This window comes from Miniopterus natalensis, chromosome 18 (assembly GCF_054644295.1).
Source record: "Miniopterus natalensis isolate mMinNat1 chromosome 18, mMinNat1.hap1, whole genome shotgun sequence".
Taxonomy (NCBI): domain Eukaryota; kingdom Metazoa; phylum Chordata; class Mammalia; order Chiroptera; family Miniopteridae; genus Miniopterus; species Miniopterus natalensis.
In genome coordinates this window covers 13114863-13129071 of record NC_142098.1, presented here as the reverse complement: position 1 = coordinate 13129071, position 14209 = coordinate 13114863, and the positions used below count along the sequence as shown (strand labels likewise).

General features: G+C 47.0%; 1 protein-coding gene across 4 annotated transcripts in view; it reads right to left on the bottom strand.

Moving 5' to 3' along the window:
- Nucleotides 1–5420: 5420 nt before the first annotated feature.
- Nucleotides 5421–14209, bottom strand: part of ANKRD11 (ankyrin repeat domain 11) — a 203551-nt gene continuing 194762 nt past the window's right edge. For all 4 annotated transcript variants that reach the window (XM_087827485.1, XM_087827486.1, XM_016221024.2 and 1 more), the window contains 4 exons: nucleotides 11454–11552; nucleotides 11224–11367; nucleotides 8855–8947; nucleotides 5421–6455 (listed from right to left, as the gene is read on the bottom strand). In XM_087827485.1, coding sequence (XP_087683611.1) covers nucleotides 6270–6455; nucleotides 8855–8947; nucleotides 11224–11367; nucleotides 11454–11552 — 522 coding nt within the window. In that variant the 3' untranslated portion in view covers nucleotides 5421–6269. The remainder of the gene's footprint in view (nucleotides 6456–8854; nucleotides 8948–11223; nucleotides 11368–11453; nucleotides 11553–14209) is intronic.

Below are 14209 nucleotides of genomic sequence, written 5' to 3'. Positions count from 1 at the left end.
CCCTCTCCCTCCCTCTCTCTGAAATCAATAAAGATATATTTTTTAAAAAAATTATATGTCTAACTGCTAGGCTGTAAAACTGAAACTAATGCTGAATGTCAACTGTAATTGAAAACATAAAATAAAATTTTCTAAACTACACATTCAATATCTTTTATGGATATAGGACTATTCAGGTTATGTATTTATTCATGGATGAGCTTTGGTAATTTGTGTCTCTCACAGAATTTGTCCATTCCACCTAAGTTGCAATTGCAAAAGGAATCCCCCCCCCCCATTTCTTTTTCTGCAGTTTCATTGCTAGTATATATGAAAGCAGTGGATTTTGTACATTGATGTTGTATCCTGCAACTTTACTGTGTTTATCATTTCTAATAGATTTTTGGTGGAGTCTTTAGGGTTTTCTACATATAGAATCATTTCATCTGTGAAAAGTGACACTTTTACTTCCTCCTTCCCAATTTGGATGCCTTTTCTTTCTCTTGCCTTATTGCTGTGGCTGGGACTTCCAGAACTGTGCTGAATAGGAGTGATGAGTGGGCATCCTTGTCTTGTTCCTGACCTTAGAGGAAAAGCTTTCAGTTTTTCACCATTGAGGTATGATATTGGCTGAGGGTTTGTCATATATGGCCTTTATTATGTTGAGGTACTTTCCTCCTATACTTGTTTTATTGAGTGTTTTAATCATAAATGGATGTTGTATCTTACTAAATGCTTTTCTGCATCTGTCGGTAAGATTACATGATTTTTATCCTTTGTTTTGTTAATGTGTATTGCATTGATCAATTTGTGTATGCTGAACCATCCTTGTGCCCCTGGAATGAACCCCACTTGATCATGATGTATTATTTCTTTAAATGTATTGTCGTATTCGATTTGTTAGTATTGTGTTTAGGATTTTTTCATCTGTTTGAGATATTGGTCTGTAGTTTTCTTTTTTGTGTTTTCTCCTTGCCAGGTTTTGGTATTAAGGTTATGTTGACCCCATAAAATGTGTTAGGAAGTATTGGCTCTTCAATTTTTTGGAAGAGTTTGAGGATAGGTTCCAGATTTTCTTTGAATGTTTGGTAGAATTGACTGGTGAAGCCATCTGGTTCTGGGCTTTTATATTTTTTGGAGATTTGTGAATGGTTGTTTCAATTTCCTCACATCAGATTTTCATGATTCAGTCTAGGGAGGTTATACAGTGATGCCTTGGTTTTCGAACATCTTCACTGATGAACATTTCGGGTTAAGAACGCCGTAAACCTGGAAGGAAATGCATTGGTTTTCAAATACACCTCAGGAGTCGAACATGCAACACAGCTCCCACTGAGGGCAAGGTCCTGAGGCAAGGTCCTAGCTGTCAGCTGCTGATCCCTCAGTTTTCAAACGTTTCAGAACTCGAACGGTCCTTCGGAACAGAAGACATTCGAAAACCGAGGTACCACAGTATATTTCTAGGAACTTATCCATTTCTTCTAAGTTATTGAATTTGTCTTTCATAGTCTCCTAGTATGATCTGTGTATTTCTGTTATGTCTGTGGTAGCTTCTCCTCTTCCATTTCTGATTTTGTTTATGAGTCTTTCCTCTATTTTCCTCAGTGAGTCTAGACAGGGGTTTGTTAATTTTATTAATCTTTTCAAAGAACTAGCCCTTTGTTGTATTAATTTCTTGTATAGTCTTTTTGTTCTCTCATTCAATTCTCTTTTTTCTTAAATATGTCTTTATTGATTTCAGAGAGAGGAAGGGAGAGAGAGAGATAGAAACATCAATGATGAGAGAGTCATTCATTGATGGGCTGAAGCCTGGAATCCAGGCATGTGCCCTGACCGGGAATCGAAACCTGATCGCCTGGATCCTAGATCGATGCTCAACCACTGAGCCACGCCAGCCAGGCAATTCTGCTCTAATTTTTATGGTTTCCTTTCTTCTGATGACTTTGGGCTGCTTTTGTTCTCTTTCAAGTTCTTTAAGATGTAGTGTTAGGTTGTTTCCTTGGGATTTCTCATTTCTTGAGACGGGCCTGTAATGATACAGACTTCCCTCATTACTGCTTTCACTGCATCTCAGACGTTTTGATATGTTTTGTCCTCATTTTTAAAAATCTCACCTTTTATTTCTTCTTTGACCCAGTGATATTTTAGTAGAATGTTGTCTAATCTCCACATATTTGTGGGTTTCTTTACTTCCTTTTTGCAGTTGATTCCTAATTTCAAAGCAATGTGATCAGAGAATATGCTTGGTATAATTTCAGCCTTTTTGAATTTGTTGATGCTAGTTTTGTGTCCCCTCATATGGTCTGTCCTTGAGAATGTTCCATGTGCACTGGGGAAGAATGTATAATCTGACGTTGTGGGATAAAAGGCTCTGTACATGTCTATTATGTCCATTTGGTCTAGTGTGTCATTTAAGGCCGATATTTACTGATTTTCTGTTTGGGTGATCTCTCTAGAGCTGTCAATGGAGTATTAAGGTCCCCAACTATGACTGTTTTTGTCTGTTTTTCCCTTTAGTTCTGTGAGTAGCTGCTTTATATATTTTGGTGCTCCCTGGTTGGATGCACATCTATTAAGAAGTGTTATGTCTTCCTGATGTGGTGTCCCCTTTATCATTATAAAATGTCCATCTTTGTCTCATTACCTTCATTATCTTGAAATCTATTTTATATTCCTGGGCTCACACCTGCAGTCACAGGCCTCAGGGACCATCAGCAGTATCTCCAACCAGGAACAATTCTAGACTCCTCGGTATTGTAAAAATACCTGCACTGACCCTGGCTGGTGTGGCTCAGCTGGTTGGGTGTCATCCGTGCACTGCAAGGTTGCCGGCTCGATTCCCAGTCAGGGCACATGCCTGGGTTGTGGGCTCCATCTCCAGTGGGCGTTATGCAGGAGGCAGCCGATCCATGTTTTGCTCTCACATCAGTGTTTCTCTTTCCCTCTCCCTTATTCTAAAAATCAATTAAAAAAATAAATCTTAAAAAAACACACACAAAATCTGCACCGACTCCTCAAGTCCAATGAACACTGGGAGCAGAATCACAGCCTTTTGTTTTTAGAATTTATTTTTAAATGTTCTCTGGGGCACCTCACTGATGCCCACCAGGCTGTGCATGCTGCCCAGGTGACCACATGCACAGGGCCAGGGGTTCTGAGACTTCTGTTGTGGCCTTAAGCTGCTGATGCCAAGGCATGTCCATGGGAATGAATCCAAGTTCATTTATGTCGTTTAAAAAAGAAGCAAAGAAGCAGGGCTGCCCAGGCCCGGTGGCTCAGTTGGTTGGAGAATTGTCCTGTGCACCAAAAGGTGGTGGGTTTGATTCCCAGTCAGGGCACATACCTAGGTCGTGGGTTCGATCCACAGTCTGGGCTTGCATGGGAGGCAGCTGGTGGATGTTTCTCTCTCTTTCCCTTCCTATCTCTCTAAAATTAATGAAAACATATCCTTGGGTGAGGATTTTTTTTAAAAAGAAAAAGCAGGTCGTAAAAGAAGTGTTTCTGTGATCAGAGTTCGGTGATTAGCAAAAAAATTAATTTTTGCCTGGGAAATACACTGGAGCTTTGCTGGTGTGTCTGTTCCCCTTCCCAGATACACAAGTGGTGGAGCCAGCCTGGAGGGGATTTGCACAAAGGAGAAAACAGTCAGAAGTAAAGAGGGGGTGCTCCCCCCGTTATTTCAGGCACGGGTCCCACAAGGTCACACCAGGTGTTTTGGTAAAACCAAGGTCCTGCCCATGGCCTGCAATCCGGAGAGGCCAGGGCAGGCCCAGGAGCCCTCCCTGCATCTGAGTAGAAAATGGCGCAGGCTGCCTCAGGCCATTCTGGGGTACACTTTCAAGCAGGCTGTTCTGCAGTGGACGTGGCACCATGAATCTTGCTCTGGAACACTGAGAGGCAGAGCTGGGTGTGTGGACTTTCCTACATCTGCTGCTGCACTCTCCAGGTAGAGGAAGCTCTTAAAAGAGGAGAAGAGGGAGGGATCCCAGGACATAAGCAAGGAAAAGGTCTATCCAGACTCTGCTGCCTGGGCCCGTCTCCACACACTGCATTCCTGCAGCACCCCAGGTGTTGGGGAGCCAACTCTGTCAGAACAGGAGTTGTAGGCAGGACAGGGTAAGGGTGGTCTAGGGAAAAAATCCACTTTGGGAGTTCCTACTCAGAAGGCGGCCCCCGCACACCCCCAGACTATTTGGCACACCCAGGAGCCACCCGTTCCTTCAGGTGGCCTTCTTGGAGAGGGGCACAGGGTGCAAATGTCCTTTCTGCTCTGTGTAATGCCCCAGCCCCTCCTGGAACACACTGGGCTCAGAGCTGGTTTTCTATTAGCACTGGAGTTCTTAAAGTGGGGGCCCCATACAACCTGCTGCCTCATTGGAGAGCCTTCTAGCAATGCAGACTCAGCCCCAAGCAGAAGCGCTCTCAGCACAGGGAACAGGTGGAGCCAGGAAGTGAGAGCTGGTCAGGCCTGGACAGTGGTCTCTTCAAGGCCAAGCTGCCCAGACGACCTGCTGCCCCAGCAGCGAGTGACTGCTTTCCTGCCTACTTCTGACAGGCCCCTCATGACAGATGACACAGGCATCCTGTTATGTTTTTGGCAGCCAAGGGCTGGTCCTCTGTTTCCATGCCCTCCATCTCCTCAGCAGGGTGAAAGCCTCAGTATTTTACAGAAGCCGATGGCTCTGCCCCAGGCCCTTGTTGTCTGCCTGGGGTGTGGGATGTGAAGAACAGACTTTGGCACCCAGCCTCCCCAACTAACTCCACCCCATCGTGAACTGAGCAGCTACTGGGGCAGCAGAGGATAGCCCTTCAGTTTCCAGTAGTGGCAGAAAGGAGGGAAAATACATTTGACCCTTAACAACACAGGTTTGAACTGCACAGGTCTACTTATGTGTGGATTGTTCCCATAAATGTTGTAAATGTATCTTCTGATTTTAATATCTTTTTTCTAGCTTTATTGTAAGAATACAGTATATAGTATAACACACAAAATATGTGTTAATCAACTATGTTACTTGTAAGGCTTCTGGTCAACAGTAGGCTATTAGTAGTTAAGCTTTGAGGGAGTCAAAAGTTATACTCAGAGTTTTGACTATATTGTTCAAGGGTCAACTGTATAATGTGTTTGAAAATTAAAAGCTAATCATTTGGGCCAGGCCAGTGTGGCTCAGTGGTTGAGCCTTGACCCATGAACCTGAGGTCATGATTCGATTCCCGGTCAGGACACATGCCCAGGTTGCGGGCTCCATCCCCAGTGGGGGGCGTGCAGGAGGCAGCCGATCGATGATTCTCTCTCGTCACTGATGTTTCTCTCCCTCTCTCTCTCCGTTCCTCTCTCTGAAGTCAAAAACATATTTAAAATAGTAATAACAATAAAAGCTAATCATATGGGAGGAAAAAGTTTAAGACAATGGAGTTTTTCAGTGAAGCAACCCCTCATCTCACAGTCCAGTACACTGGCCCCTCCCAGGGAGGGGACTGTCATGTACAAAGAGCATTTAATTAATTTATTTATTTCTTTACACATAACTGAAGTGATGTTACAGTACATAAGTTATTTACAACTGTGCAGTAATGTGTTGCAAAATAAATTATCTAGAAGGCAGCAAAAAGTACATTGTGAATGTGTATAAAACTGTACAGCGTTTACGGGTACACTTTTTATATGATTATTGGCTCTGTAGTGTTTCAAGTTATGTTCTCAGAAAGAGAAACAAAATGCCCAAGATTAAAGGAAAAAATATACAAACCACGTGGATTTGACTCCATTAAAAACACAACCGGAGAGTCCTGGCTCTGTGTCCCTCTGTGGCGGGCAGGTGGGCGGCGCAGCTGGCCCTTGCACAGCACAGCGTCCCAGCCCCAATCCGAGGCCTGTGGCTGTCAGCAGCTCCATGGCAACAGGACAGCAGCAAGGATGGCACTCTCCCTGCCCTCTGACCTGAAGATCACTGTTTGTGAGGAGTGGACGCCTTAATTTTATTTCCTTTAGTTGATCAGAATGGAACAAGAAATTTTTAAAAACGCAATCCATTCTGCAGCTCCTGAAATGCCCGTGCAGCTGGCTGGAAAACAGACCCCAAGGCCGCCAAGTCCGTGTCCCCGAGGTCTCCTTGTCCTCCCTCGGCAGCTGGTATAAAAGAGACGTGCTCCAGGGGCAAAATGCAGGGTTTTCCCTGGGTGTTCCCACCTGAGGGACAAGGTCTCCTTCCGCCACCTGGACTTGGCAGCAGTGCTGGGCTGACCCATGTGGCCCTTGCTTGTGTCCTGTGCAGCTGTCCTATGGTGCATCAGGCTGGCAGAAGCACGAAGTCATCGTTGACATCTACCATGGGAACGTAGAAGGAGGGCACCTCATTCACACACAGGGACTTGTGCCCGGCAGGGTCCAGCTCCTGGACCTTCAGCTGCCACTCCATCCTCTGCACAGCATTGAGGGCCGCAGCCTCATGTTGCTGCCGCATCAGGAGACACGTCTGCAGGGAAAGCACAGCAGGTGAGGGAAGTGGAGGAAAGACCCTGGCCCACCCCCCAAGTAAGAGAACTGGGGCCTGGGCCCCCACTGCCCACTCACCTTGCTGCAATACCCAATGGGAGGACAGGTTGAGGGACCTGGGCCAAGCTCTGGCTACAGGATGGCCTGCCCCTCTGCATGGCCCACAGTGACATCCTACAGGGCACCTCACCACCCCTGGCTGCCTCATCCTGCCGTGAGTGGTCTTGCTGACCACACGAAGAGACTATCCCTGCTCCCTGTCCCTACCCTCCATGGATTTCACAGCATCTAATTAGAATTTGCAACTGATTTTCTTTTGTTTTTGTTTTACAATTCTTATTTATAGGTGGTGATACTGATTTCATTTGCATTTATAATGGAAGTTATATCTTATAAAAGTACACTTTTTAAAAAGGGTTATCTAGGGTTAAGTATTGAAGTGTTTAATCTTTATGTGGGTATATTATTAGGTACCTATATTATTATATATAGGTACTATATCATATTAAGTAGGTACAAAGTTAAAACTGAAATGACGACTCACTGGATTACTGAAATGGGACATAACCAGATGTAGCACCTGTGGACCTGGGTTTGGGCACATTTTGGGAACAAAGAGCATTTAAACATGGTCAGGTAGTAGACCATACTTTGGATTAACAAAGTTTGACAATGTTAGTGACTGTACAGTAAAATAATCTTTTCTTAGCTGTAAACACAAATATCTGGGATGGAATATCACAACATATAATTTGCTTTAAAATAATTGTTTTTTAAAAAGTGTGTTGAGAGCCAGGGGGAATAAAAGTCCTCCATCTTTAGTCTTCTGGAAATAACCACTGAGTGCTGCAGTGTAGCAGCCATGTCTCTACAGTGTCTTCACACGTCTGCTGGAATGTGTCTGAACCTCAGGATGGGCCCTGGGCCTCTTCATGAAGCAGCTCAGATACCCTCACAGGTCATGCTGTGTTTGTCTACTTTGAAATATTTTGTAGTAATTCCATCTTCAGATGTTCCCATACTCCATTTAATCACAGAATCATTGATGGACTTCTGGGTTTCTGTTTCATTGGGTTGTTCCAATGAACTTTTTTTTTTACTCTATCTGAGGTTTAAACAACTAAAGGGAACTTGCTAAGCTAGGTGGCCAAAACACTGTGAAATTTCATAGATACTGTTTACCACACAAAACTACCAAGTGACACTTGTCCCAGACTGCAGGACCCTGCAGGGGAGGAGTCAGTCTGTCTTCTAAGTAGGATCTAGTCTAACCTGTGGTTCTGAAACGAGTGGTCACACAGAGCATGGCTGCCCCATCTTCGTGCACCGACTCTACGTCTCCCACCCCCAGGTTTACTCCTCTACACCCTTCACGGATCGTTTTCTATCCACCTTTGTTCTTATTCGTTTGTAAGTTAGTTTGCACGGTAAGGAAACTGGACTTATGTAGCCTTTTTAAAGTAAAGTCTAACTTTAAAAAGAGAGAATTTTTAACCACATTATAGGAAAATGTTCCCTTGGCTCCCTTCAAGTGTGGCCGCTGCAGACAGAGAGCAGTGGTGCGGCTCTGTATTGTCACCTTGGAGCTGGGCCTCACCTCAAATGCACCCACACCCACATCATGATGAGACGCTGGGGCCTGAAATGCCACATGGGCTCACTGTTCTCTGCTCTGTGATTTCTGTCCACCTCGTGTGGCATCTGTGTACACTGCTGTGGCACCATGGTCATGGGTCACTGAGGTAAGGGGCAAGGATAAACCTGGCATCCTGGAAACACTGTCTTACCCTCCAAGTACAGGCAACACAGGGTTGGAATGGGGAAGCTTTGGGTTCCCCTCCACCAGCTCTGTAGCGCTTAGTGAGAAGAGCAGCAGGCCCTGCCTCATGGAGCTTCCCAGGGTGGTGCTGACTTGTGTGTTAATTCTGTAACTGGCACATTAGTGTTAAGTCATACACTGGTTCTCATGAGTGGCCCCATACCCATGTGCAACACTAGCAACTGAAGATAAGGACGTGCTTCTTACTTGCTAATCTTTCTATCTCCCACCCATCCTCTGGCTGCTGCACTGGTCAGAACGTCCAGAGCAGTGGTGATGGGTGTAAGCTGTGACCTTTGAGGAGGGCTCAAGGTGGGGTCCCACAGAGGTCTGACCGCCAGCTGGTGACAGGAGCTGCTCCCCGCACACCTGGACAGGAGGGAAGACACTCTAAGGAGGCAACATGGGGGTGGGGAGACCCTGAAAGTATCAGCTGGGTTCAGAGAGTCTGAAACTGTCACCTCCAAACATGGGACCCAGCAGCAGCCTCCCCCCACCCCAGGAGACTCCTGCGGGCTCCCAGCCCAGGTGCAGTTTGAGGGGGAGTACAGTACACTCACCTTCATGCGGTCATACTTGTCATCTACATCCTGGAGCCAGGAGATGAACTGGCGGGCGTTGAACCGATCTCGCACAGACTTGTTCTCGTCACCCTGGAGAAGAAATCAAATCTGGTCATTTGATGGGGAACAAGGAAGAAGGCAAACCTCCAGGGTGCTTCAGATTCTCCTTCCTACGTGAAGAATCCACACGTTGTAATCATGCTCAAGGACAGACCAGTGTGACCCTTGGTCCCCTTCTTCCCCATATAGCTTGTATAACATGCCTAGGAGGCTGTGGGGCCATCTGGACGCTCTCTGTGGTGGAACTACCCTGGGGGGGTGACTTGGGACCTCCCCCACAAGAGGGCTTTCTGTATGTCTGTCACGATTCCCACAGAGGAAACAATTGGGAAGCCCTCCGTCTCTGGCCTGCACTGCTTTTGCAGGCCACACACAGGTGCATGGTAGAACTGGCCATGGCCTCTGTTTTAACAACTTCAGTTTGTAAACACTGAAAGTATTTTTTTTTCTTTGTAAAGGGTGGTTGAGGGCCAACCTCCTGGTTTCACTCTGTAGGAGTGCTACCTTGAGTACAGCAGCATCTTTGCCTGCGATGGGACTGCGGTTTACAAACAGGGATGCCTTAGGAGGGACCAGGAGACGATGGAGCAGGTAGTTTTCAGATTCCTGCTGTCTGGTTCTCCTTGGATGTTGGGGTGGTTGGCATGCTGAGAACATGTGAAAGTCTCTCAGCCACAGGTACATGTGCAACCAACCACCTGGTGGCTGAGCCCAGGCCCCACACCAACATACTTGACAGGGAGAAGCTGTAACCTAAGGCCTTCTCTCTGGTACATTCAAAAGGAATGCAGGAAATCCCTTAAAGATCAGCAGATTCCTTTTCTTTTAGATGTAAAACTTTCAAACACCTAACTCGGAAGTAATCACTTGATCCCCAACCAAATATTTTGTTTTATTATAGTTTGTTGACAAATGTTTTGCTTTAGGAATAATTTGTGATACATAGTATGTTAAATGGGGAATCTTTCAAATGTATATCCTTGAAGAGTGTATGTTAAGTGAATGGAAAAACCTTTAATTTACTAGTAAAAAAAAAAAAAATTTTAAAAACCACTGAACCACTGTATGTTACCACACAGCCATAGCCAACCCAGAAATGCTGCTTAGAACCCAGGGGTCCATGCCAGCCAGGGGGCCAGGAGGGGACTTTGCGCCAAGGCCTGAACAGTGAAGGGGCCAGGAGAGGCCCAAGAGGGGACAACAGTATTCTGGGAAAGTCAATATGAGCAGGGGCACAAGGCCAAGAAGCAGAGGGCAGGACAGGCCCAGAATGATGCACACTGGGTTGTTTCTAAAAAAGTCCCAGCAGTTGTTTGGGAAGAAAATAAACTGGGGAGTAAAACCCAGGTCAGACAGCCTCAGGAGGCCAGGCCTGAGTGTGTCGGGCAGCAGGAGGTGGGAAGAGCCAGGCTCAGAATAGATAATGGGGGAAAGAGAGCCCACTTTGCACAGGTTAAATCTTAACCATGTCCATGGACTGGTCAAGAGGCAACTGAAAACTGCTGAAGCTGGGGGTTGCCAACAGGCAGCCACTTAATGGCAAAGTCTTGCACCCCAGCAGACAAAGGCAAGGAGGCCTACAGGGGCAGGTGTGCCCACATATTAATGACAGGTCAGGTTGGGTGGGGGAAGCAAAGGGGATGACCACATGGGACAAATCTAACCCTGGGGTGTAGGGCGCCAGGATGACGAGCTGGGGTGGATGAGGCAGATGGACAGTGCTCTGAGCTCTGCTGCCCAGCCTGTACCAGACCAGCGGGTAAGTTCTAACAGGACTCTGGGGAGTAGGGAGGGAACCACTGCTATGCTAAGCAGCCCCAGGCTCCCACACCTCTTGGCCCTGCAGCCAAGGGCCTTGCTGCCACTGTCACTATGCTGGTGCAAGACCACCACTGTCCCCAGCATGATAGCCTCCTATGGGGCCTTTGCTGTAGAAGGCTATTTATGCAGCAGCTCTGGGTGCAGCTCATCCTAATCATATCTATGTTTTAGAGGAAAATTTAACTCTTAAGTGATTGAAACTGAGGCCCAGTCCAACCCAGTGACCTAAGAGCCTCAGCTCGTGAGGACCCTAGAATGGAGCCTCAAAGAACCCATGCAGCATCTCATGACATCAGCATTACATGTACTGCTGTCTGATCACCCCTGCCTACCCGCCTTGAGGGCAGACCCGATCATGTGATCAGAATAGAGTTTATGGGATGTGGGTGTTTCCTGATCCTGCATATGTATGTAGCCAAAGTCTGGAAAGCCCAGCTTTTCTTAGGAAACAAGTGTGAGTGCAGAGCCTTGGCAACAGCACTGACCTGACTTTCCAGAGGCATGTTGTAGACCTCAGAGTCCAGCAGCATGGTGCAGGCACTGAATGGCACCGCCTGGTTCGCGATGGTCCTTGCCGCCCGACAGTGAACGCGCAGGATCTCCTGTTCACAGGAGACGATAAGCTTTTCCTGGAGGACAGAAACCATATGAGCCAATCCTAACACGGCCAGATACATCCCAGGCCCAAAATCCCCGACCCAAGATCTCTTCTTACCCGCTCAATGCTGTGCTGCAGGCGCAGCTTCCCCCTCACAGCCTCCTGCTGCTTGAATAGCTCCTTCAGGGGCTCCGCCAAGGAGGGAGGGGGAGCAATCTGTAGTCACAAAGGGTGAGAGGGCGGGGTTAGTAGAGGCTAGGAAGCTGCACCAACAACACCGACCAAGTCTACCCTGAAGACACACCTCTGTTCACACGAAATGCAGATGCACAGGTAATTCCTGGAAACAACTAGATGCTTGTACATGAGAGCAGGTGAATGAACTAGAGCACAGACCCTGGCCCCAAAAGGAGCAATGAGGGGGAATGAGTTCCAGAGATGGTGTGAAGTGTGTAAAGCAAAGTATAGAATGTCTACACTGCTGCCATTCATGCAAGAAAGATCAGAACACATACGGTGTGTTGTCTGTGCATAAGAAGTATGACAGGTGGAAGAGGAGCACACGGGACAGAGGAGAGGAGGATGACGCTGGACTGTTTATTAATAGTGAGGTTTTATGTCCCCTAAACAAACCCTAACACCAAATGGGATGCAGGTGCCAACATGGAACAACAAAGCCTGACTGTCCTACTGGGGGTCAGAGTGCGGGGAAGAGAGTGCTCACCTGGGTCACTTTGGAAAAGATGTCATGAGGCAAAAGACCAGAAGAACCACCCACAAAGGCCATCTTCTAACTAGTGCAGGCATTTCGTGGGTGGGCCAGCACTTGCGAAACAAGACACGTATACTGGGAGTGAACAGGCCAGTAAACACTATAAGTAAGAAGCACCAAGTCTCTCTCTCAAAGAAGGAAGATGCAAGCACAGGGTGAAGTCAAGGTTTCAATTAGATCAGATGGAGGGATGCAGAGTAAACACCAAGCCTGGCTGTGTCACCCAGGACAGTGAGCACATCCTACACCTAAGATGTGGTTTCTAAAGACCATTCCCACTAAAAGCGTCCACGTGGTTAATTACAGGGCTCAGCTGGAACATCTTGTAAGACTGTAAACTGAGAACATGCTCAGAAAGATGGGGCAACCTGAAGGAGCTCCTAATGACCAAAGGCTGGAACAATTTGCACACAAAATAAGTAATGGTGATTCATGTTGGATTACAGGAGCATTCCAATCAATAAACTTAAGAGAGAGGGAAGTAGAAAATCAGCATTAGACCAACGCCACAGGAATGTCTGCTACAGAAAAGATCCACTACGGAGACTAAAATCAGTGGGCACAAGCTCAAGGAAAACAGGACTTAAGAGTCTCAAGGTATCTTTCCCAAGATATTTATCAACTATGACGGGAAAGACAGTAACTGCACAGTGGAGATGGTAGGAGACTTGAGCCACCGTCATCACGATGCAACTGCTGACACCAAGAACAAGGCACAACACACCAAGACGTCACGTCACATCTATGCATTCTCACCAAAAATTCAGTCCAGTTGTGGACGTAAGACCAAATCTCAAATCAATATTCCTCAAAAGTGTCATCAAACTGTGCCTTTCAAGGAAGACAAGGGGTGGGTGACCAACCACAGCCCAGGAGGCCCAGGAGGAGATGCAGCATCCCTGGGCCCAGTGAGGGGCACATATACACACTGTGCTTTCAACTTTGTCAGTCTAAAATTAGCTCAAAATAAGACATTAGAACATCTAGGTGGTCTCTTCACTGGCACACCTCACTCATCAGGCCCTGCTCCATCCCTTTTGCCTCAAAGGACCCAGACCCTATGGGGCCCTAGTGTGTCTCCTCCTTCTGACTCTACCTCGGCCGCCCATAGGTGGTACCAGGTGGGAAGACAAACACAGTGGCGCAGCTAGGTGTAAGCCTTTCTTGTTTTCGGGTTTTAGTATTTCTAAGGCACCACCATTTCTGGATCCTCAAGAGAAAGTACCAGGACCTGGTACCACAGCTGCTGGAACAAGGCCTCAGCCTCGAGCTGCATAGTGGCAGCCCCTTGTCTCTGGCCTGGTGAGAAATCCAGAACACTTGACCTCTGCCTGCCCTCACCTAACAGGCTGGGTACTCAGGTGGTAACAGGAAGTAAAGGACCTTCTTCTAGAAAGGCATGAATCCAGTAGAAGTAGAGATGCACAGACCACTGAAAGGGTAAACCCTGGGTAGTAGTACAGTGACTTCTACTGTTTTATTTTCTAAACTTTGTATGGTGGTCACGGTACTCCTTTATTTTAGTAACTAAAATTTAAACAACAAAAAGTCTCACCAAACAAATCTTATGCCAGATTTTTCTGAATCTAGTGACCCAGATGAAGCCAGGCAGCTGGATCCTCCCAGGCCAGACAAAGGCAGGTTTGCCTCAGTCCCTGTCCCGAGGGCAGCTCAAGCTTAGTGTACCAGGAGAAGAGAGAGTGATGCCAATGACATCCTCGATTCAAAGCTAGCCCTGCTCCCTGGGAACAAAGTGCTGGGCGGGGAAGGTAGTGGCCCCTGTGGCTGTGCCCCCAGGCCTCAGCCATTGAACCTGATGTCAGAGCCACTCATCCTCCTTCAGAAGATGCTGGGCATCAGTCCTGGATAGCTGAGCTTTCTGCCAGATGGAAAGCCAGCATAGACACCGACTTTTTGGAACACCAAGGTCTGACAGAACACATGCATCCAACATGACACTCCTTTGGGACAGGAAGTTCCCTCTGAGACTGGATGTGTGGGCCTTCCCCAAGCCCCGGGGAATCGGCTCACCCTGACCAGCATCCTTTCAACAGCTGTTAACTGAGGCTCACTCTGGGCCTAATAGACAAACAGAAGTCCT